Source organism: Cervus canadensis, chromosome 8, assembly GCF_019320065.1.
Source record: "Cervus canadensis isolate Bull #8, Minnesota chromosome 8, ASM1932006v1, whole genome shotgun sequence".
NCBI classification, from domain to species: Eukaryota; Metazoa; Chordata; class Mammalia; order Artiodactyla; family Cervidae; genus Cervus; species Cervus canadensis.
This window is the reverse complement of record NC_057393.1, coordinates 39,767,483-39,793,613: the sequence shown is the minus strand read 5'-3', so window position 1 is coordinate 39,793,613 and position 26,131 is coordinate 39,767,483. Positions and strand designations below refer to the sequence as shown.

At 35.5% G+C, this 26,131-nt stretch overlaps 1 protein-coding gene across 1 annotated transcript; it reads left to right on the top strand.

The window, feature by feature from the left end:
* LOC122446784 (gastric triacylglycerol lipase-like) lies at window positions 1-25,723 on the top strand. Its single transcript, XM_043477280.1, is given in 6 exon segments — window positions 1-60; window positions 2,263-2,417; window positions 3,639-3,830; window positions 5,673-5,782; window positions 7,570-7,706; window positions 25,493-25,723. Coding segments are annotated over 6 exon segments (885 nt in total).
* The last annotated feature ends 408 nt before the right edge of the window (window positions 25,724-26,131 follow it).

Genomic DNA, 26,131 nt, shown 5'->3' with positions numbered 1-26,131 from the left:
ATGAATCAGGGAGCAGAGCGGAGAATGTGGATGGGAAGACTAATTACGCAAGAAGATCAGGTAAGAGTTGATGACGTTCTGAATGGCCATGAGCATGGAGAGGAGGCAATGAGTGAGCTGAAGATATTACATGCAAGGGAGTGATTCTAGTGATGGATCTAGAGATCTAAGATGGGCAACAAGGCCCTGGAGGAATGATTTCGAAAGAGAAAAGTTGGTCAGGTCAAAGGTTAGAAAGGGCCATTAATGGGACCATGGAGTTATTCATCCAGGCCTACCTTTCATGAGTGGATAAGACCAATTCTTCTTCAACTTTAACACAGCCCACTAGAGGGCTGAAGAGAGAGGGGGCTTCTACATAGTTCTGTCTTCTTAGTAAAATCCACTCTGTGCTACTACAGTCCTTCTTTCATCAATTTAAGCTAAGATACCAGCCTCCAAAATGTACCCTAAGTCTGCCTGAACATCCATCTTCCTCCTCTCTCAGACTCTCACTCCAGACCTTGGACATCCCCTAACCTGACCCCTCCTCTCCACTTATGCTCCATCATGCCCTCAGAATCTCATGATCAGTCCTCAGCAAGAACATCTATAACCTCTATCTCTTCTCAAGAGTCCACCTCACCTTTTTGTTCCAAGCAGAACTTAGCAGCTTCTGAGGACGTGTCTTCCCCTGCAGTCTTCTCTAGGACCAATGGTCCTCCTTCCTCTCTAACCTTCTCTGGCCCCTCTGAAGTCAGACCCGTCAGGACTATCATTCACTACCCCTCCATGGCACGGTCTATTTTTCTCATTACTCCCTCTCCCTCACTAAGGATTTTCAGAATTTAGCTTGCTTACCACCATCTTTCTTACCACAAACAGATCTGAATCATTCCTGATGACTTCAGCATCCACGTAGGTGATCCTTTAATACCCTGGTCTCCACCTCCTCATCTTGTCCTCCAGTGAACCCCATCTTAGCCTCCCACACCTATGGTCATGCCCCAGAACCCGACCCTCTGTAACTGCAATATTAAACATCACACACTTGTACCTCCTCTAGTCTCTTCCCTGTAACAAGTCATCAAACCTACTTAGACTTCCAATCTTTTGACCTGGTCAACTTTTCACTTTCTATCATCCCCTAATGGTTTCAAATCCCTTGATCCATCACTGTAATCACTCTTTTTTTTTTTTTTTAATTTTTTTATTAGTTGGAGGCTAATTACTTCACAACATTTCAGTGGGTTTTGTCATACATTGATATGAATCAGCCATAGATTTACACTTATTCCCCATCCCGATCCCCCCTCCCACCTCCCTCTCCACCCGATTCCTCTGGGTCTTCCCAGTGCACCAGGCCCGAGCACTTGTCTCATGCATCCCACCTGGGCTGGTGATCTGTTTCACCATAGATAGTATACATGCTGTTCTTTTGAAACATACCACCCTCGCCTTCTCCCACAGATTTCAAAAGCCTTTTCTGTATTTCTGTGTCTCTTTTTCTGTTTTGCATATAGGGTTATCGTTACCATCTTTCTAAATTCCATATATATGTGTTAGTATGCTGTAATGTTCTTTATCTTTCTGGCTTACTTCACTCTGTATAAAGGGGCTCCAGTTTCATCCATCTCAATTAGGACTGGTTCAAATGAATTCTTTTTGACGGCTGAGTAATTTCCATGGTGTATATGTACCACAGCTTCCTTATCCATTTGTCTGCTGATGGGCATCTAGGTTGCTTCCATGTCCTGGCTATTATAAACAGTGCTGCGATGAACATTGGGGTGCACGTGTCTCTTTCAGATCTGGTTTCCTCAGTGTGTATGCCCAGAAGTGGGATTGCTGGGTCATATGGCAGTTCTATTTCCAGTTTTTTAAGAAATCTCCACACTGTTTTCCATAGCGGCTGTACTAGTTTGCATTCCCACCAACAGTGTAAGAGGGTTCCCTTTTCTCCACACCCTCTCCAGCATTTATTGCTTGTAGACTTTTGGATAGCAGCCATCCTGACTGGCGTGTAATGGTACCTCATTGTGGTTTTGATTTGCATTTCTCTAATAATGAGTGATGTTGAGCATCTTTTCATGTGTTTGTTAGCCATCTGTATGTCTTCTTTGGAGAAATGTCTGTTTAGTTCTTCGGCCCATTTTTGAATCTGAAAGCTCTCCTTACATAGTATATGTTATATCAACCCATAAGTTTGACTTTAAGGGTCATAAAAATGGCCTAGTGAACTTGTGAAGCTAAATGTCTTGTCTCATTTTTTTCTCCATTCAGAGTGAGATAATTTCTTACTGGGGTTACCCAAGTGAAAAGTATGAAGTTATCACTGCAGATGGCTACATCCTTCAGCTCAACCGGATTCCTCATGGGAAGAATGATGCTAATCATTTAGATAGAATTGGAGTGAGGGGAAAAGGGAAAGTCATCAAGTCCAAGTCAAATACATTCCAGTCATTCTAATCATAGAATATGAGATTAAGTTACTCGTTAAAAATGGAGCTTGAACTACTGAGATTAAGTTGACAGTCTGTTAACACTTAATTTACATTGATCCTTCTGATGCGAAAATGAAGCACATATGTGTGTGCTAAGTCACTTCGGTCATGTCCAAATCTTTGTGATCCTATGGACTGCAGCCCTCCAGGCTCCTCTGTCCATGGGATTCTCCAGGGAAGAGTACTGAGGTGGGTTGCCATGCCCTCCTCCAGGGGATCTTCCTGACCCAGAGAGTTAACCTGTGCCTCTTATGTCTCTTGCATTGGCAGGTGGGTTCTTTACCACTAGCGCCACCTAGTGAAGCACACACTGGCCAATAAATTTCTTTTGGTGTACTGGGTGGAAATTCAGAGTCCCTGACTAGAAGCCCCAGGACTTTCAACCACACTTTTCTCTGGGATTCTTCACTTACCCAAGTGTGTATTAGCATTGCTCTTCCTGGTCTAACAGCAGAGATCTAGTTCAGTCTTACTTTCTGCCTAAGTTCTCAGAATGTGGGTGCTCAGTCACTTTAGTCATGTCTGACTCTTTGCAACCCCATGGACTGTAGATTATCCAGGCTCCTCTGTCCACAGAATTCTCCAGGCAAGAATACTGGAATGGGTTACCATGCCCTCTCCAGGGTTATCTTCCTGACCCAGGGATTGACCTCACACGTCCTGTGTCTCCTGCATGGCAGGCAGATTATTTACTATTGAGCCACCAGGGAATCTCAAGTACTCAGAATAAGCAAATGCTATTCTAAGTTCAGGAGGGTAACTTTTTTCTTTAATAATCTGCACATGAATTTTTAAGACCCAAAACATTCCCGTTTCTGGATATTTCTTTCAACTTTTCATGAAGTGTAAATTCTTCACATAGAGAGAATGTTAACTTGTAAATCCTAGAAATTAAAAACTTTTACTAATGAAATTTAACTTAAGGAGGTCTGGCAAAAAGAGGACATAGGACCCCATAGGTATGGCTATTCTTTTGCACTGAGAATTAGAGAATAGCATTTCTATTATTAATATAAAATAACTTTAATAAATTGTTAGCTCATTTCTTTGCCATACAAACCGAATAATCCTAACAATAGCTGGTGCTTTGAAAACCTGTGTTGTACTTTCCAATAGACTTTCTTGTTTAAAGACATTTTCTTTGCTTCTTTTCAGTCCAGTTGTGTACTTACAATATGGTCTGTTTATAACTGGCAGTGTCTGGATTTCCAATCTTCCCAACCATAGCCCAGGCTTCCTTCTGGCAGATGCTGGGTATGATGTGCGGATGGGGAACAGCAGGGGAAGTAAGTGGTCCCAGAAACACTTATACCTGAAAACAGAGTCCAAAGAATTCTGGGCTTTCAGGTAAGGAAGGAAAAGATCTGTATTGTTCTATTTTGACTTTAAAATGTGTTTTTTAAATTATCATATTTAAACAAATTTCTAAAACTGAAATGAAGCTATTTCATTTAAAATATGTAACTCAAAAATATTTTTAAGGATTTATATACAAAACTGCTCTAGATTTTTTATATTAATAATGAGCTAAGAATTAAGATGAAAATATGTCAAAGAGACATTATTTCCTCTTCTTCCCTCAAACTGAAAGTGAAAGAAAATGAAAGTGTTAAGTCACTCAGTCGTGTCTGACTCTTTGCAACTCCATGGACTGTAGCCCATCAGGCTCCTCTGTCCATGGAATTCTGTAGGCAAGAATACTGGAGTGGCTAGCCATTCCCTTCTCCAGAGGATCTTCCCAAGCCAGGCATCAAACCTGGGTTCCTGCATTGCAGGCAAATTCTTTGCCATCTGATCCACCAGGGAAGCCCACCAAATATTAATCATGTTACCAACCTACCCACTACATTTTACTTTGTATATCACTACTGCTATTTTTAGGGGGAAAAAACGTGGAGGAGGGAGGAGAAGACAAAAGTTAAACATGTACATGGTTACTTACTTTTCACAACGGAAAAGTAGAATAATGTAAAGCATCTGCTGTCACCAATTGCCAAAAAAAAAAAAATTTGATTTTCTACTTTCACTTTACCCCTAGCAGCAGTTTTTGTCTGCTATTTTGAAATAGTATATTGTTCATATTTCTCTTATGGGAAAACCATAAAATGCAATATCTTATATCTTAAGATCTAGAGCAAGAGCACTCTGAAATGTAGTCCATCATTTATTGGCTATGCTCACAGGCACAGTTTCTGTTTCTTCAGCTCTAGAATGTGTGTAGTCATATACTTACCGCAAAGAAATTTTGTGAACTAAGAATGAAGTGGTAATTAGAAGCAGGTAGCATATTGCTTGCTTGTTTGTTTAGTCACTAAGTCATGTCGGATTCTTTGCAACCCCATGGACTGTAGCCCACCAGGCTCTCTGTCTGTGGGATCTCCTAGGCAAGAATACTGGAGTGGGTTACAATTTCTTTCTCCAGGGGCTCTTCCGGACCCAAGGATTGAACTACCGTCTCCTGCATTGGCAGGTAGATTCTTTTCCACTGAGCCACCTGGGAAGCTCTAGGTAATGTATTGTTGTTGCTCAGTCACTAAGTTGTGTCTGACTCTCTCTGACACCATGAACTGCAGCAGACAGACTTCCCTGTCCTCCACGAAAACATGATTCGTTGGAGGAGGGAATGGCAGACGACTACAGTATTCTTGCCTGGGGTCACAAAGGGTTGGACATGACTGAGTGACTAACACACACATTCTTGCCACGAGAACCCCATGAACTGTATAAAAAACTCACATATTAGCAGGTAACAAATGTGAAGGTGAAAGTGTTAATCACTCAATCGTGTCCAACTCTTTGCGACCCCGTGGGCTCCTCTGTCCATGCACTGCAGTCAGATTCTTTACCATCTGAGCCACCATGGAAAGCCTGGTAACAAACAAGATGTGTGGAATTAGTGCTAGGTCTTATGACCCTTCTTAAGTCCATTAAACAAAGGATAAGTTTCTTATTTACTAATAGCACAGAGAATTCTGCTCAATATACTATCGTAGCTAAATAGGAAAAGAATCTGAAAAAGAATAGATATATATGTATGTATAACTGAATCATTTTGCTATATACCTGAAACTAATATAGTATTGTTAATAAACTACACTACAATATAAAATTAAAATTTTTATTATAAAACATAATTTTTTTAAGTTTTACAAAATTAAAATAGGTTTCATACATTTTTGTTTCATAAAGTTATGATGAAATGATAAAATATGATCTTCCAGCCACCACTGATTTTTTTGTGAAGAAAATAGGACAAAAACAAATGTACTATGTAGGCTATTCCCTGGGAACAACTGTAGGTATGTTAAGAAATATGAAAACTGATTATGGTATAATTTTTGTTTTAAAGATAACAAAGAAAACATTTTTTAAAACAAAAATAATTTTAGAAATCATATATATTAGCTATAACTATTTAGAACATACAAACAATCCAAAAAGGGACACATTTAAATGCCAATGATACTTGTTTTATTATGGAATATACTTGTATAGTCTTTCTAGAATAAACCAAATGGATATCATCATCTATTAACATGATCTTTCTAGTCATACCACATGTATTAAAGAAGATGTATATGCAGAGAGTTACCTGAGACTCTCTGTAGCTAGAATTTCTAAGACTAAGGACTTGGCATGTGTGTTTTAAAAAAAAATTTCTTTATAGTGTTTTTTTAATAGAAAGTTGATGTGTTGATACTCTTCAGAAGTCTGAAGTTTGGTCGGCATGACTTCTTTGAGCAGTGGCATTCTGCTGCCCAGTGAGTTTTGTCTGCACTTTGCCTGGATCTTTCTAGGGTAGTATGAGGCATATTAATTTGCATACTGAAAATCCTATAAAGACTAAATGCTTCCAAACTTTTCAACTGATATGTAAAAATTAATTAATTCATCATTTCAACGTTCAGTGTACCTACTATTTGAAATGTACTTTGTTGCCTGGCATTTGCAATGTATATTGTACGCTAAAGAAATCTCAAGCTTTCGATCTATGAAGGCAGTTTGTCTTCCTCATCACTACTGGTATTTTGCTTAGGGGATGTGGAGGGTGAGCAGTCCTGTGCATAATGCTATGTTTGGTAGTATTTCTGATCTCTAGCCACCAGATTCTAGTAGTACCCCCTTTGCATACGAGTTGCAAGAACAAAAAATGTGTCCAGATTTTGCCAGATGTCCCTTGGGGGTTGCAAATCACCACTATTGGAGAACTGCTGCAAAAGGGATGATATTTCCAGCAGGCTTATGGTCAGTCAGATGAACAGGAAGGAGGATAGCAGAGAGAAGAGAGTTAAATAGCCAATTAAGTATGAAAGGCTACTCTCCTAGAGTTCATGATACTTTAGAGACACCTCAAAATGTTTCATTTCTTTTAAAAATTAGAAGAATAAAGAAATATAATTCATTTCAGATTATATTCATCTTTATATCAGTCACAAAATATAGTTTTACATAGATTTGTGTGTGCAGGTGTGTGTGTGTGTGTGTGTGTGTGTGTGTGTGTAGGAAGGGACCTGCAAAGGCAAAGGCATCTGGGGCATTGAAAGGCATCATGTGACTGTAGAAGGAAACATTTCCTCTGAACACAGTTATTAGGGAAGATTTTATGAAGAAAAAAAATAAAGAATGGTAAACTGTACCTTGAATGTTGATGGTCTTTTGAAAGACAGATGGCTCAGCCTCCTTTTTGAAAAAGAGGCCAAAACAGTAGAGGATGGATCTAGGCCCTCAGTACATTTAACCAGATTCAGGGTTATCAGTAGAGACAGAAGCAGATGGAACAGCCTTTTGATATGAGGGATGGGTTATATTTTCTAAATTTTTTAATAACGAAATAAAACACCAGGGGTCACTGAAGGTTAGTGATGGAATCAGCAACCACTCAGAGTGATTGCAAAAAAGTCAAATAGAATTGAATTTCAAGAAATTAATCTGGTGTTAATGTGCAGGGTAAATTGTAGAGAAAATCTCTAGAGACCAGTTTGATGAAAAGATAACAGCTCTATTATGTAATCTTAGGTAAATTAGTCAAATAACAATGGAAATTTGAAGCCAGATACAAGTAAACTAGTCTATTGTTTACTTTCAGGTTTTGGAGCATTTGCAACAAATCCACAACTGGCTGAAAAGATTAAAATCTAGTTTGCACTGGCTCCAGTCAATACTCTTAGATATATAACAACTATAGTTTGTGGTCTTGCTTCCATTGAACCAACATTATTCAAGGTTTGTGGTTGGTTATATCACATGCTTATAGTTTTCAAAATGTGGGAATGTGAACAAAACATTAAAAAATGAAACTGACATAGCCTCCTGCTGGATCAAAATGCTCTGTTTCCCTTGCTGACTTGATTGCAATGCAACTCTCCCCTAAACTTGATGCTGCATTGTACACAGTGCTCAGCCTTGCGTTACCCAGTTTATTAAGTATATTTTTCTTTTTTACTTATATGCATTGTTTATCTTTTGAAATCATTATTAATACAGTTTCTTCTTATATAAATTCCACAATCTGTTTTTCTCTCTCAAGTTTACTATCTTGGTCTTCTTTTAATTTTGCACACAGAAATTTTAATAGGTTGATTTTTTTTCTCCTTTCAACTTCCTTTCTGTTTTCCATCATCTTGTTCCTGCCTACACTAAGGTCTCTATATTGTACTTGCAGTCATTATTTTAATGATATATTTAGAGTAGAAATATTGTGTTGTTGCTGTTCAATAGCTCAGTCACGTGCAACTCTTTGCAACCCCATGGACTGCAGCACACCAGACTTCCCTGTCTTTCACCACCTCCTGGAGCTTACTCAGACTCACATCTATTGAGTCGGTGATGCCATCCAACTATCTAGTCCTCTGTCATCGCCTTTTCCTGCCTTCAATCTTTTCCAGCATCAGGGTAGCAAATTTTTAAAGATACTAATGAGAGATAGATGGAATGATTGGAAATCCTATTGCTCATGATAATAACAATAGTTACGTGGTCAATTATGCTTGTTGTTGTTGTTTAGTCACTTAGTTGTGTCTGACTCTTTTGTGACCCCATGGACATAGCCCGCCAGGTTCCTCTGTCCAAGAGATTTACCAGGCAAGAATACTGGAGTGGGTTGCCATTTCCTTCTCCAGGGAATCTTCCCTACCCAGAGATTGAACCCACGTCTCTTGCGTCTCTGCATTGGCAGGTGGATTCTTTTACCTGAGAGACCAGGGAAGCCCTGGTTGATGTTTACCTTGATGAAAAATATCAGTTTTCCAGAGTATCTATTCCATCTTGAACCACTAATAAAATGTCATGGTTCTAGTTCCTCTGCATCCTTGCCATCAGTTGATATTTTCGGGTTAAAATTTTAACCATTATAATTGTTGCACTTCCTTGTGGCTTTAATTTGCATTGACCTATTGACTAATGATTGGGTATCTTATCATGTGTATATATTATGGAGCCTTCCATCTCCACTCCTCAGAGCTTATAATTTTAACTAGCTTATCATTTTTATTTTCAGCCAATTTTATGCATTTATGTACTGTTAAAAAATAGGTAATGTTGCCATGAATTTGTTTTACCCCCTTTTATATAAAAAGTGCTAATTATCAAACTGGGTTTAGGCAAAACATTGAATAGAATCAACTACTTTCTTAAACTTATTCCTAACATCCAATTAATATTATTATGTAGAGTAGGTAGACATTTAATTTTTATGAAGATTTTTATGGTAATTCTGAAAGACAGTAACTGTTAGTTCTCCATATTTATTCTTCTTTTTCAAAATTATTTTCCAGTGATATCTTCTTGCACTAAACTTTAAAGTTAGCTGCAAATTTCTCTTAAGCAAACAAAGCAAAACTTTGCTGAGGTCTTGAATCTTCCAATTTATAAAAACAGTATCTCAAAACACTCTCGGACATAAATCACAGCAGGATCCTCTATGACCCACCTCCCAGAATATTGGAAATAAAAGCAAAAATAGACAAATGGGACCTAATTAAACTTAAAAGCTTTTGCACTACAAAGGAAACTATAAGCAAGGTGAAAAGACAGCCCTCAGAATGGGAGAAAATAATAGCAAACGAAGCAACAGACAAAGGATTAATCTCAAAAATATACAAACAGCTCCTGCAGCTCAATTACAGAAAAATAAATGACCCAATCAAAAAATGGGCCAAAGAACTAAACAGACATTTCTCCAAAGAAGACATACAGATGGCTAACAAACACATGAAAAGATGCTCAACATCACTCATTATCAGAGAAATGCAAATCAAAACCACAATGAGGTACCATTACACGCCAGTCAGGATGGCTGCTATCCAAAAGTCTACAAGCAATAAATGCTGGAGAGGGTGTGGAGAAAAGGGAACCCTCTTACACTGTGGTGGGAATGCAAACTAGTACAGCCGCTATGGAGAACAGTGTGGAGATTTCTTAAAAAACTGGAAATAGAACTGCCATATGACCCAGCAATCCCACTTCTGGGCATACACACTGAGGAAACCAGATCTGAAAGAGACATGTGCACCCCAATGTTCATCGCAGCACTGTTTATAATAGCCAGGACATGGAAGCAACCTAGATGCCCATCAGCAGACGAATGGATAAGGAAGCTGTGGTACATATACACCATGGAATATTACTCAGCCATTAAAAAGAATTCATTTGAATCAGTTCTAATGAGATGGATGAAACTGGAGCCCATTATACAGAGTGAAGTAAGCCAGAAAGATAAAGACCAATACAGTATACTAACGCATATATATGGAATTTAGAAAGATGGTAATGATAACCCTATATGCAAAACAGAAAAAGAGACACAGATGTACAGAACAGACTTTTGGACTCTGTGGGAGAAGGCGAGGGTGGGATGTTTCGAGAGAACAGCACCAAAACATGTATATTATCAAGGGTGAAACAGATCACCAGCCCAGGTTGGATGCATGAGACAAGTGCTCGGGGCTGGTGCACTGGGAAGACCCAGAGGGATGGGATGGAGAGGGAGGTGGGAGTGGGGATCGGGATGGGGAACACATGTAAATCCATGGCTGATTCATATCAATGTATGGCAAAAACCACTACAATATTATAAAGTAATTAGCCTCCAACTAATAAAAGAAAAAAAATAAAAACAGTATCTCTCTTCATTTATTAAACAATTTTTTGAGTTCAAAAATTAAATTATGACTGTTACACATATATAGAACAAGTTGATTTTTATATATTGGTATATATGTTACACCTTTTTAAACATATATTAGTTCTAATTGCTTTTCTGTAGAATTATGGTTTTCTATTTAGAAGATCGTGTTTTCTAAAAATAAAGACACTTTTACTTTATTTTTTAGTTTCAGTACTTTTTTTAACTTAATTTTGTATGTGTGCCTTATTTGCACTGACCAAAACCTACAGGACAATGTTGAATATAAATAGCAAAGGCAGACATCGTTTTCTCTGCTCATAGGGAAAGCATTCAGCCTTTCACTATTCCATGATATTACATGTGGGTTTTTCAGAGATCCACTTTATTAGCTTAAGGATGTTAACTTTTGGTCCTAGATTGTTGAGAATGTCTATTAGGAATGTTTGTTGGGCATTGTTTGATGATTTTACTGCATCTATCGAGAGGATTTCATGATTTTTTTTTAATAAAGGATTTTCTGAGTGTTAAACTAATTTTCATTCCAGTGATAAATCTCACTTTTTCTTGATATATTATGCTTTTTATATTGCTGGCCTCAATTTGCAAAAATTTTGTTGAACATTGCTGGAGTTATAGTCATAAGACCTATTGGCTATAGTTTCTTTTCTTGTAAATCTCTTTTTCTAATTTTGGTATCAAAGTAATGATTGGCCTCATAAAGTGAATTGGGAAATAGTCCTTTTCTAGAAAGGATTATGTAAACTTGATATTCAATCTTTAAATATATTTGGTCTAGTTCATTTAAAAAAGCCACCTGGGCCTGGAATTTCAATTTCTTTAATGAAATCTTCAGGTTATCTATGTTTGAACAGTATACTGTTCATTCTCTTCAAACAATATGCTGATTTTCTAAGTCATTGAATTTGTTGTCATAAAATTATACGTAATATTTTCTGACTGCTTCTTTAATATCTATAGAATCTGCAGTGATATCCCATTTCTTGTTCCAGATATTGATAATTTCTTGCCTCTCTCATTTTGTCCTGATCAGTCTGACTAGAGACTTACTAATTTTATAAATCTTCTTGAAACCCTAGCATTTGGTTCTACTGGTATTTTTTGTTCTGTGTGTTTTTTTTTTTAATAACTCATTGATTTTCAATTGAACTTCATCATTTCCTTTTTCTAAATTTGGAATTAATAGTTTCTTTTATTTCCTGAGTTTCTTAGATAATTGCTTCTTGAAATTTCTTTTCTAATTTAAGCATTTATGTTTATATATTTTTGTCTAAGTAGTGCCTTAAGGATATCAAACATTTTTAATATGTTTCTAATTTATTTTTTATTCAAGTTAAAATATCTGGGGCTTTTTTTTTGACTTCTTAATGGACTCTTTGCTACCTAAAAGTTTATTATACAACTTCCAAATATATGGACATTTTCCAGGTAGATTTCTGTTATTGACTTATAATCTAATTCTGTTTTGTCCAGAGAATATAGCTTGCCTGATCTGAATACTTTTAAATTCACTGACTTGTTTTACAGTGCTAAGTATGGTCCATCTTGATAAATGTTTCATATGCATTGAGAAGAACGTGCATGGAACGTGTTTCTACTGCCATTGAGTACAGTGTCCTTTAAATGTCAGTTAGATCATGTTGGTCATTGACTTGTTTTACAGTGCTAAGTATGGTCCATCTTGATAAATGTTTCGTATGCATTGAGAAGAACGTACATGGAATGTGCTTCTACTGCCATTGAGTACAGTGTCCTTTAAACGTCAGTTAGATCATGTTGGTCAAGTGTTTTTTTCTGTAAATTATTGAAAGAAGAGTACTGAAGTCTCCTACTATAATTATAGATTTGCCTGTTTCTCCTATCAGTTTTTGCTTCATGCATTTTGAAGCTTTCTTAGTTACATGAATATATAGGATTTTTATGTTCTTTTGATGAAGGGATCTTGTCATTAAATAATTCATTTTATCTTTGTTGACATTCTTTGCTCTAAAATTGACTTTGTCTAATGTTAACATAGCCATTCTAAGTTCCTATTTGATTAATATTATTATGGTTACTTTATTATTAATCTATTTGATTAATGTTAATATTATTCATAATATATTAATATTATTATATTTTTCCATCCTTTTTCTCAACCTGTTTGACTTTACATGTAACATGGATTTCTCTTAGGAAGCATAGAGTCGGACCTTGCATTTAATCTTAAATAACAGTCCCTGTCTTTTAATCATGGTGTTTAGACCACTTACATTTAATATGATAATTAGTATAGTTAGGTTTAAATCTTGATATTTGTGTTTGTCCAGTCTTTTTTTGTTCCCTTTCTTTAGCCTTATTTTGGATTAATTTTGTATATTTTATGGGTTCATTTTGTCTCCATCATTGACTTTTTAAATTTATCATTTTATTTTGTTTTGTTCTCTCATGTTTTTTTCAGGGTTTTATAGTATATTTCTTTAAGTTAGCACAATCTATGCTAATAAAGTAATATTTATTACTTAGCACATAGTATAATAACTTTAAACATTCAGCTTTCATTTGCTCCTCTCCCAGCATTTCTGCTATTTTTATCACACTTTTTATGTTGGTATATACTACCTAAACAAAAATACATTGCTATTATTCTTTGAATAGTAATTTATGCTTAAATTATTTTTCATTAAAAACACAAGTCATGTTTTATATTTTCCTGTATAGTACTATGTCTTGTACTCTTCATGTCACTGTGCAGATCCAGATTTTTATCTGACATCATTTTTTCTTTGGATTATTGGACATTTTTAAAAATTTCTTATATTGTTGATGATTAATTATATCAGGTACTTTATTTATGAATATCTTTATTTTGCTTGTGTTTCCAAAATACATTTTCACTGGGCATAGAATTTTAGGTTTATAGTATTTTATTTTTCATTGGTACTTTAAAAATGTTGTTCCATGTTTTGGCTTTCATTGTTTCCAGCAAGAAGTCCTTTATGTTTACAGTTTTTGCTTTACATGTAATGTCTGTTTTTCTGCCTACTTTAGATTTTTTTTTTCTTTCAAAGATTTAAGCAGTTTTTAAAATTATGTGCTTTGATGTATTTTTTTATGATTCTTATGTTTGGAATTAATTATGTTTTTTGGGTTTGTGGGTATATAGGTTTTTTTTTTTTTGGGTATATAGTTTTAAAAGTGAAATTTAAAAGTATATTTCTACTTAACATGCTAATTTTTTCCTCCATTGTCTTAGACATATGAAATGTAGTTAAAATAATATTTTTGCTTCCTAATTATATCATGTGCATTTTTTATGTTGATTCATTCTTCTGCTTATATGGACCTATTCCTTCTTCTTTGTGTTATTGATAATTTTTAATTAATTGTCAGTCTTTGTGACATTTTTCTTGTTGGATGATCCTGTATTCCTGGTAATAGTATAAACTATTCTTTTAGAGTGAAGTTAATTTAACCTGGTTACAAATTGATCATTTTGAGTCTTGTTCTTTGCTTTGTTAGTAGAAGTCAGAAAAGCCTTTAGTTTTAGTTTAGGTCTAATTTTTCCTTCCTCCGAATCAGTTACCTTCAGATTACTCTAATAATGGTTATTACTAGATTTTCAAATCTGATTGGTGGGTACAGACACAATTTCAGACCTTCTAACCTCATGGATTGTAATTGCTAGCTCTGTCAAGTGGATCATTCCCTGGCCCTGAGTAAGTTTGCTCAATTACAGATAGTTTTATTCTAACTAAATGAATTCATATGAAACTTTTGTAGGTCTCTCTGATCACTCTTTTTCTCTCTTTCTCTCCCATTTTTAACATGGGTTCTTTAGATACATTGACCTTCTCCAAAATCTCAACATTATCCCATAATTTGGGTAGTTCATGCAGGTTTTCCTGGGTTTCTATACTGCACCCTGAGAACTCTCTTCAGGCAGCAGATGAGCAACTGTGGGGCTCAATTAGATTTACCTCTTACTTTTTTCAGGGATCACTGTACTGCCTGATACTCAGTGTTTTAAATCTCTTGTTCAACAGATTTTTGTTTCTACTGTGACTATTATCTGGTTCCAGGACATAATCATAGTCTCAAAAATGAACACCCTATTGCCTCCCTGCCCTGGCACCTGGTGACAAATAATTGACATTCTATCTCCATGGATTTGTCTTCTCTAGATAGATATTTCATATAAAGAAAACCATACAATACCTGGTCTTTTGTATATGGTTTCTTTTACTTAACATAAATTCCTCATGTTCACTCAAAGTTCATCTTTGCTGTAGAATGTTTCAGTACTTTGCTCCTTTATATGGCAGAGTAATATTCCATTGTATGGATATACCACACTTTGTATATTCATTTATCCATCCATTAGTACACACTGGTAGTGTTTCTAGGTTATATATATACGTATTATGAGTAATGTTGATATGCACATCTGTTTACAAGTTTTAATGTGGACATAATGTTTTCATTTCTGTTAAGTATATACTTGGGAATAGAATGTGGGTCATATGATAACTATGTTTAGTATTTTTAAGACATTTCTAAGTTTTTTCCAAAGTAGCTACACCATTTTTTCCCACTAACAGAGTGTTTGGAAAAGACTCTGAAGCTGGGAAAGATTGAGGGCAGGAGGAGAAGATGGACAGAGGATGAGATGGGTGGATGGCGACATTGATTCAATGAGCATGAGTTTAAGTAAACTCCAGGAGATAGTGAAGGTCAGGGAAGCTTGGTGTGCTGGAGTTCATCACAAAGAGTCAGACCCAACTTAGCAACTGAACAACAACAAGCAGAGTATGTGCATTCTACCTCCTGGTCAGCATTTGTTATTGTTTGTCTTTTACTCTGAGCCATCCAAGTATATCATTGCATTTTTGTTTGTTTGTTTGTTTTAGGCTAGTCAAATGAAGCAGTGGGAGTAGAGAAGGAACAAAGAAATCTGTAACTGACTGTGATCAATTAATTGTAAACACTACTGCACTCAGACCAGCCTTGCCTTTCCTTAATGAATAATGATATTAAGCATTCTCTCAGGTGCCTATTGGCCATCTGTTTTTCTTTGTTGGAGTAATACCTGTTCAATTCTTTGCCTATTTGTTTACTGGGTTCTTTATTTTTGTTGAATTCTAAGTTCTTTATACATTCTGAATACAAATCTCTAATTAGGTATATAGCTTGCAAATATTTTCTCTTCCTCTATGCATTGTCTTTTCACTATCTTCATGATGTCCTTGGAAGCATGAAAGTTTCAATTTTGGTGAAGTCCATTTTATCTTTTTCCTGTACCTTGTGACGTTGGTGTTATAACTAATAAATCACTGCCTAAACCAAGATAAGATATCCTCCAGCTCTTTCTTCTAAAAGTGTTAAAGTTTACTTCTTATATTAGTCCTAAGATACATTTCTGCTTTATTGACTATGCCAAAGTCTTTGACTGTGTGGATCACAATAAACTGTGGAAAATTCTGAAAGAGATAGGAATACCAGAACACCTGACCTGCCTCTTGAGAAATCTGAATGCAGGTCAGGAAGCAACAGTTAGAACTGGACATGGAACAACAGACTGGTTCCAAATAGGAAAAGAAGTATGTCAAAGCTGTATATTGTCACCCTGCTTATTTAACTTATATGCAGAGTAAATCATGTCAAATGTTGGGCTGGATGAAGCACAAACTGGAATCAAGATTGCCAGGAGAAATAGAAATAGCCTCAGGTATACAGATGACACCACCCTTGTGGCCGAAAGTGAAGAAGAACTAAAGAGCCTCTTGATGAAAGTAAAAGAGGAGAGTGAAAAAGTTGGCTTAAAACTCAACATTCAGAAAACTAAAATCATGGCATCTGGTCCCATCACTTCATGCAAATAGATGGGGAAACAGTGGAAACAGTGGCAGACTTTATTTGGGGGGGGGGGCTCCAAAATCACTGCAGATGGTAACTGCAGCCGTGAAATTAAAAGACGCTTACTCCTTTGCCAACAAATGTCCATCTAGTTAAGGCTATGGTTTTTCCAGTAGTCATGTATAGATGTGAGAGTTGGACTGTAAAGAAAGCTGAGTGCTAAAGAATTGATGCTTTTGAACTGTGGTGTTGGAGAAGACTCTTGAGAGTCCTTTGGAGAGCAAGGAGATGTAACCAGTCCATCCTAAAGGAGGTCAGCCCTGAGTGTTCATTGGAAGGACTGAAGCTGAAGCTGAAACTCCAATACTTTGGCCACCTGGTGCAAAGAGCTGACTCATTTGAAAAGACCCTAATGCTGGGAAAGATTGAAGGCAGGAGGAGAAGGGGACGACAGAGGATGAGATGGTTCGATGGCATCACCGATTCAATGGACATGAGTTTGGGTAAACTCCGGGAGTTGGTGATGGACAGGGAGGCCTGGTCTACTGTGTTTCATGGGGTCCCAAAGAGTTGGACATGACTGAGCGACTGAACTGAACTGAACTGATGATACATTTTAAATCAATTTTTATATATGGTATGAGGAAAGAGGCCAATTATACCTTTTGATATAAACATCAATTGTCACAGCTCCATTTGTTTTTCCAAAGACTATTCTTTCCATATTTAATTGCTTTGCAACTTTATTGATAATCATTTAACCATAGATGTATAAATTTACTTCTGAACACTTAATGCTGTATCATTTACCTATATATTTCTATCTTTATGCTGAAACCACTCTATCTTGATTACTTTATCTTTGTAATAAGTTTGAAATCAAAACTATTGAGTCCTCCAAATTTTTACTTCTTTTTCAAGATTGATTTTATTACATTGAGTACCTTGCATTTCCATATGAATTTTACGACCAGCTTACAAATTTCTTCAAAAATTTCAGATGGGTTCTCTATAAGGTTTGAATTGTATCTGTAGTGGGATGATGATTTTTATTTCAATCACTTCTACTAATCTCTGTATTTTGATTAGAAAGTTTAATCTAGTTTTATGTTGTTGTTCAGTCGCTAAATTGTGTCTAACAATTTGTGACCCCATGGACTGCAGCATGCCAGGCTTCCCTGTTCTTCAATATCTGCCAGAGTTTGCTCAAATTCATGTCCACTGAGTCAGTGATGCTATCTAAACATCTCATCCTCTGCTGCCTTGTTCTCTTTTGCCTTCAATCTTTTCCAGCATCGGGGTTTTTCCAATGAGTCAGCTCTTCACATCAAGTGGCAAAAGTATTGGAGCTTCAGCTTCAGCAACAGTCCTTCCAATGAATATTCAGGACTGAAGTCCTTTAGAATTGACTGGTTTGATCTCCTTGCAGTCCAAGGGACTCTCAGGAGTCTTCTCCAGCATCACAATTTGAAAGCATCAATTCTTTAGCACTCAGATGTCTTTATGGTTCAACTCTCACATCTGTACATGACTACTGGAAAACCAATAGCTTTGACTATATGGACCTTTGTCAGCAAAGTGATGTCTGCTTTTTAATATGCTGTCTAGGTTTGTCAGAGCTTTCTTTCCAAGGAGCAAATGTCTTTTAATTTCATGGCTACAGTTATGGTTCACAGGGATTTTGGAGCCCAAGGGAAAAAAAAATTGTCACTGCTTCTACTTTTCCCCCATCTATTTGCCATGAGGTGATGGGACTGAATGCCATAATCTTAGTTTTTTGAATGTTGTGTTTTCAGGCAGCTTTTTGACTCTTCTCCTTCACCCTCATCAAGAGGCTCTTTGGTTTCTCTTCCTTTTCTGCCCTTTGAGTGGTATCATCTGTATTTCTGGGGTTGTTGATATTTCTGGGTTTGTTGATTCCAGCTATGATTCATCCAGCCCAGCATGTCACATGTGTACTCTGCGTAGAAGTTAAATAAGCAGGGTGACAATACACGGCTCTGATGTGTTCCTTTCCCAGTTTTGAACATGTCCTTTGTTCCATATCCAGTTCTAAGTGTTGCTTCTTGACCTACATTTCTCAGGAAGCAGATAAGGTGGTCTGGTACTCCCATCTCTTTAAGAATTTTCCACAGTTCATTGTGATCCACACAGCTAAAAGCTTTAATGTAGTCAATGGAGCAGAAGATGTTTTCCTGGAACTCCCTTGCTTTCTCATGATCCAATGAACATTCCCAGCCCATGTTACAAATATTTCAAAAAAAATCTAATGATTTGTGTTGCTTTAAATCCCCATATTTGTAGTAATTTTCATTTGCTTTACATATAACCCAGATGTACTCTAGATGAAACCCTTTTCTGTGGAATTGATTTCACTCATACTTTAGCTTTACCTCTTTCATAGAAAATGCATACAAAATACCTTCTCTTAACAGCCATGGGTTGTATCTTTGTTCTGTAGGTTTTTCTTTCTAACATCTATTTTGTACGATGCTCCTTTAAAGTTTATGTTTGCCATATTTGTAACTTTAAAAAATTTTCAAATTAATTAGTGTGGGTATGATTTACCTACAACTTAATGCACACATTCTAAATATGTTTTCCAAGAAGTCTAATAAGTGTGTAATTCTATATAAATATAAAATATAGCTGTATCATATTTTCATCATCCTGGATAATTTCCATTTGTCCCTTTGAGGTTTGCTATTCTCTCACTCCTTAAAGTAACCTCAAATATAGTAATTTTGCTTTCTGACACTAAGGATTTATTTAACATTTTTAGAAATTCAGGTAAATGGAATCATACATTAAGTATGATTTTGTGCTTTACTTTTTAATGACCTTTTTTTCATTTTTATCCACAAATTTTATATCTTCCTCTCTTTCAATCTCTATGTCTGAGGTAGAATTCAATTACCATCTAAAAATAAATTTCTATCTAATATCCTTTGTTTTTAATGCATTAATTTAGCTAAGTATACTTCTATTATCCTCTTTTTGAAAGATTTTGGAAAAAATATGTTTTTCTATCATTAAATTTTTAATTTTTTTCAGTGTCTACTTGATATTTTATTATCACATCTTTTAGAATAGTATTACTTTTTCTAGCTTATTTTTTCTCCTGTGCTACTGTATCTCTTGAAATTTATTTTCTCTTTTTAAAAATTCTGTTTGTAAATCCCATTTTGCTATTTTTTTCTTACAATGGACATATCTTAATATGAACAAAATTTACCTGCTTACCTTTGTATGCCTTTTAAGTGCAGATATTTCCTTTTTATGTCACACATACCAAAAAAATCTTAATTTTTTACTTTCATTGTCTCTATGAAGGTAAATTCTATTGTCTTTTTCTGAAGTGAAATCAGGTCCATTACTTGCCAAAGTGTTTATTCTATTTAATTAACAGAAAAATTTCTAACATATTCTATTTTATTAGGCAACTCTTTTTATGTAATTTGTAGACTAACACAGTGAACTAACTCATTCTCCCATTCAGAAATACATTGAAATTTTGTATCTTTTATTTCTCCTATCTTTCTTGATTTATATTGGACACAAAAATTTTTTATGACAAAAGTAGTGTTTCAAATATGTCATTTTCATATCTGTTTGGTGAAAAAGAAATTTTGCCCAATACATATATCAATAAAATCATTGGTCAAAAAGTGTGCAACTGTAAGGTGCTTGGTACAATTTGTAATAATTTACTTACACTGGTATATGGATATGATCCCCAAAATTTAAATGAGGTAGGTGTCATTCATGATTTAAAGTAAAAAGTTTTTTGATGGTGTCCTTGTGGTGATGTATCATTACCTTAATAGGCAAAATTTAAGACCCAGGGACAATTGCCTTACCCAATATATCTATATCCTAACCTGTTTAATACAGATAAATTATTATAATCCAGGATGTATTTTGCAAATAATTTTTAATGTTCAGTATTTCTGAGATGAAGTAATCAATATGACTAGGTAGTAAATTCAAATATAAGCCTTGACATCATATGTGAATATATATCTGAATATCATATGTGAAGGAAATTTATTTTCCTCTGTTTCATTTTAATAAATCTATTGTAATTTATCTGGGCACTGGTTATTCAGTCTCATACTCTTTCTATGGAAAAACTTAATCAAACATTGTCATATAAGACAAACAGACAGATTCCTCTGGTGTTAGATAAAATTATATGCTTTCTTCTAAACTTACTGAGGAGGAATCTGAGTCACAGAAGTAACACAATTTTACTATTTTGAAAGATTCTTGGAAAGAAACTAATTATTGACAAATGCATATGTTGTTTTTCTTTCTTCTAGAGTCGCCTTGATGTCTACTTGACACAGAATCCAGCAGGAATTTCATTTCAAAATCTGTTTCACATTATTCAACTACAACTTTTGAAATTTTATCACTCAGTATTTGTGGTGCTTCTAATATCTATTAAAAATTATAAGGGTTGAAAACCATGATTCTGTGATGTGGTGGAGTAAGAAAAAATATTTTGGTGGTTGGAATAAGTTACTGTAGTGATAGTGAAAGTCGCTCAGTTGTATCCAACTCTACAGTCCTATGGACTGTAGTCTGCCAGTCTCCTCTGTCCACAGGATCCTCTAAGCAAGAATACTGGACTGGTTAGCTATCTCCTTCTCCAGAATTACTGTAGAACTTAAATTTCAATCAAATGACTTTTATTTAGGGTTTAGGAAATAAGATTCCATAAATAGGAAAGAGGACATCAGTTAAATTTAAAGATAAATGAATTTTAAAGAACTATGTCCACCATAGTATTCTAAATTTAATTTTGCATCCTGTATTTTACTGAGAAACCAAATTTTTATCCCATAAAGAAAGGAAGTAGTTTGAGTTTTTAGCAAAATAGTCTCATTAAAAATAATAATTATGTATATAACCTATTTTTAACCAGATAACAATAATAAATAGCAGGTTCCTTGAACATTTCTCCCTTCTTTTCTTCCTTCCCTTGTTCTGTCTCCCTCCCTGTATGCCTCCTTTTCTCTTCTCTTGTCTGAAATCCCTCTTACTTGATAAGTTTTAATGATTCTCAGTTGGTTTTGTAGCAAAGGTATTACACTGCTTTTTGAGATGATAAAAGGAAATTCCTTTGATGCCAAGAACAGTTATTGACCTGTGGGGAATGGGTGGAGTGAATGAGTGGGTGAAGTCACTCAGTCATGTCCGACTCTTTGCTACCTCACGGACTGTAGCCTGCCAGGCTCCTCTGTCCATGGGATTTTCCAGGTAAGAATACTGGAGTGGGTTGCCATTTCCTTCTCCAGGGGATCTTCCTGACCTAGGGATCAAACCCAGGTCTCCCACACTGCAGGCAGACTCTTTACAATCTGAGCTACCAGGGAAGCCCAGAAATGGGTGGAGGAATGTGGTAAAGGTAGAATTTTTTCTTTTATCCTCAAAAGTGACAGCTTTATTCTCTATTCAAAACAGAAAACTGGTAAAAATCTATTTTTGTTGTTGTTCAGTCACTTAGTCATGTCCAACTCTTTGCAACCTCATGGACTGCAGCACACCAGGCTTCCCTGTCCTTCACTATCTCCCAGAGCTTGCTCAAACTCATATCCATTGAGTTGATGATGTCATCCAACTATCTCATCATCTGTCACCCCCTTCTCCTGCCCTCAATCTTTCCTAGCATCAGGGTCTTTTCCAATGAGTCAAGTCTTCACAGCAGGTAGTCAAAGTGTTGGAGCTTCAGCATCAGTCCTTCTAAAGAATATTCAGGATTGGTTTCCTTTAGGACTGACTGCTTTGATCTTTTTGCTGTCCAACGGATTCTCAAGAGTCTTCTCCAACACCACAGTTCGAAAGCATCAATTCTTCTGCACTCAGCCTTCTTCATCACCCATGTCCATCTGTACATGAATACTGGAAAGACCATAGCTTTGACTATATGGACCTTAGTAGGCAAAGTGATATCTCTGCTTTTTAATATGCTGTCTAAGTTAGTCATAATTTTTCTTCCAAGGAGCAAGTGTCTTTTAATTTCATAGCTGCAGTCACCATCTGCTGTGATTTTGGAGCCCAAGAAAATAAAATCTGCCACCGTTTCCACTTTTCTCCCATCTATTTGCCATGAATTGATGGGACTGGATGCCACAATCTTAGTTTGTTGAATGTTGGTTTGTAAGCCAGGTTTTTCACTCACCTCTTTCACTTTCATCAAAAGGTTCTTTAGTTCCTCTTCACTTTCCACCATTAGGGTGGTATCATCTGCATTTCTGAGGTTGCTGATATTTTTCCTGGCAGTCTTGATTCCAGCCTGTGATTCATCCAGCCCAGTATTTTGCATGATGTACTCTGCATAGACATTAAATAAGCAGGGTGACAATATACAGTTTTGATGTACTCCTTTCCCAATTTTGAACTAGTCCCATGTCCAGTTCTAACTGTTGCTTTTTGCCCCACATACAAGTTTTTTTCTCAGGAGGCAGATAATGTGGTCTGATATTCCCAGCTCTTTAAGAATTTTCCACCATTTGTTGTGAATCACACAGTCAAAGGTCTTAGCGTAGTCAGTGAAGCAGAAGTAGATGTTTTTCTGGAATTTTCTTGCTTTTTCTATGATCCATTGGATGTTGTCAATTTGATCTCTGGTTCCTCTGCCTTTTCTAAATCAAACTTGTACATCTGAAAGTTCTTGGTTCACATACTGTTGAAGCCTAGCTTGAAAGATTTTAAGTATTACTTTGCTAGCATGTGAAATGACAGCAATTGTGCCATAGTCTGAACATTCTTTGGCATTGCCCTTCTTTGGGACTGGAATGAAAACTAACCTTTTTTGCTCCTGTGGCCATTGCTGAGTTTTACTATCAGTTTTTGCAATCACTAGAGTTTGATGATAGATTGAAATTTTAGGAACCTTTGAGATATGAGTGTAAATTCTAACTTTTCTTTCTTAGCGCTCTAGAAGCCTATCATGTAATGGCTGAAGTATCGGAGACAAAGTAATCTCTCCTTGTTAATACCATTTGCTAATGTGTAAGCTGTTGTCTGCACACAAGGTACAAGACCATCTTATTCCAAGGCACACACCCTTGAAATCCATAGATGAATGGTACTATTGGATTCCATGTACCACATTGCCATGAAAATTTTACTCCATTGACTCATAATGAACAAAGCAACATATATCACATCCCAAGAAGAGATGCCTCATGTCATTATTTTGTTTGCAGACATCTGTTTGGCATATTTCCACTGCCTAGCCACTCCTTTTTTCAGAAGAGATAATCTTTGAACTACTTAGGCTTGAAAATTAGAGTTCCACAAAAGCCCCATTTCTTAGTCCTTACAATTATGAGTCCAATGGAATCTTCTGCGACAGAAATCTTTCACTATTTTGCAAAAATTCTTTGTCTCGGAGTATCATGGAGGTATTTTCATAAACAGAAAATTCCACATAAAGGTAAAATCTTTTTCTGCATACCAGTTATGAATGAAAATGTAAACTAAATTAATCTGTTTGAAAATAAATTTTGAGTCACTTGAATTGTAAAGCAACAAAGCAGTGTTTATAACTGATACTTCAGTCTTGTCCAACTGTTTGTGATCCTATGGACTGTAGCCTGCCAGGCTCCTCCATCCATGGGATTCTCCAGGCAAGAATATTGGAGTGGGTTGCCATGCCTTCTTCCAGGGAATCTCCCAATCCAGAGATTGAACCTGCATCTCTTAGTCTCCTACATTGACTAGGGTTTTTTTTAATGACTAGTGCCACCTGGGAAGCCTATTGCACATTATGTTTGTACTGTAAGACTTTGTTAATCTGGATCTTAGTAATCTGCAATATTTCCTTCTTTTTTTTTATAATTATGGTTTTTTTTTTTAACTGTGCCATGCAGCATGAGGAATCTTGCCCCTATATTGGGAACATGTATTCCTAATAACTGGACTGCCAGGGAATTCCCTGAAATATTTGTTTCTGAATAAATATTTACAGACAGAAATTTATTTTGTACCACCAAATTAAATATAATACAAATTTGTTGACCTAACAAATTTGCATTTTAAGAGCTTGACAAAAATCCACTTATTTCTTTAAAATTGTAATACATTTTTCTCCTATTTACTAGGTCCTTTGTAAATAGACAGTATAAGTTACTAGAGTTCAAACTTTATTAAAATATGTGCAAAATATACTTAATTTTTAATATTTTTTAAAAAATTATGTTATTTGTGCCAATCTTTCCATTTTCTAGTTATCTGAGAATGTTTTAACCATTATTAACCCAGAACCACATAGTATTGTGGTAGAAAGAGGACTGGACTTACGCATGAGGGATGTTGAATCCGACTCAATGAGTCATATTATAAAATGAGGCAATAAGACTCAGTAGTCTCTAGTGCTATTAATTTTGTAAGATATTGTAAGTAATAAAAAATTACTTATAAAGTGAAGATTATTTTATCTTTATTTAAAGTATTCACAAAGGTACATTTCAGGCTTATGACTAGGGAAATCCATTTATAAATTATCTGCATTATAATCAGATAAGCTCACTTTTTCAAAATCTACCAATTGGCTCCATTGACAAGATAAAAATGAAAATAGAATTAATGATCTAGCAAAACATTTGTTTTTAAAAGATTTTGCGATATTTAACACTTCCCAGGAAAATGATATAAATAGACATAATGATAGGTTCAAAACAATAAGAGATCAATTTTTATGACAATTTTTATGACAGAGAAAATTTGTATGTATCATGCTATTTGAACCTCAAAACAACCTTATGAAATTTTCCATATATTTATTAATATCGCCATTTCACGTATAACAAACCTAAGGTACACAGAGTTTCTAGTTTGTGAAAATCATTTGGTTATTATAATTTAAAGACTTGGACAGTAGTCCATTTCTGTCTGAAAATAGTTGAGATTCCATGGATAATTACCATTTTGGTTTCTTGGGAGAAGAAAATAATCAAGTTACTATTTTTAGTTTGATATGCTATTAACATAAATCTTACAATTTCTCATTTTCCTTTAGCCCACTCCTCTATTTTATGATATGAGGAACATGAAGGTTTCAATTGCAATGTGGAGTGGTGGACGGGACAATTTGGCCAACCCAATAGATGTTTGGAATTTGGAACTACAAATCTCCAAATTCGTTTACCATAAGAAGATTCCCTACGATAATCATTCTGATTTAGTAGCCAGATTAGATGCTTATTATCAAGTTTATGCTGAAATCATTATGATGATGAATGAAATTTAATGACACTGAAATTTTCTTTGCTTTTACACATATTTTTCATCTCACCTAAAGCTTCCTTGCTTTTTCATATGCAAAGGTTTTTTTGCTAGTCTCTTTTGTTTGCTTTTTAAAATGATCTTTATAATTTTTACTCAGAATCAGTTTGCTAAACCTTTTGTACTTGTATGAAGTATGAGCACTATTAAAATATTTTATTCATCTATGAATGCATTCCAAGCCATGGTGATTTTTATATTTTAGACAAGAAGAGAGCTCTTTGAAGCACAAATATGCATCTTTCTAGCAATAAAAAAAAAGCCTTGAAATATTCATGCAGGAAGAAACTAAGTTTTATGATAGACTTTTTGGTTGGGGGTGAGAAAGAGAACATGGTGCCTGGAAAAGGGATCCTAAAGATGCCTTTCATAC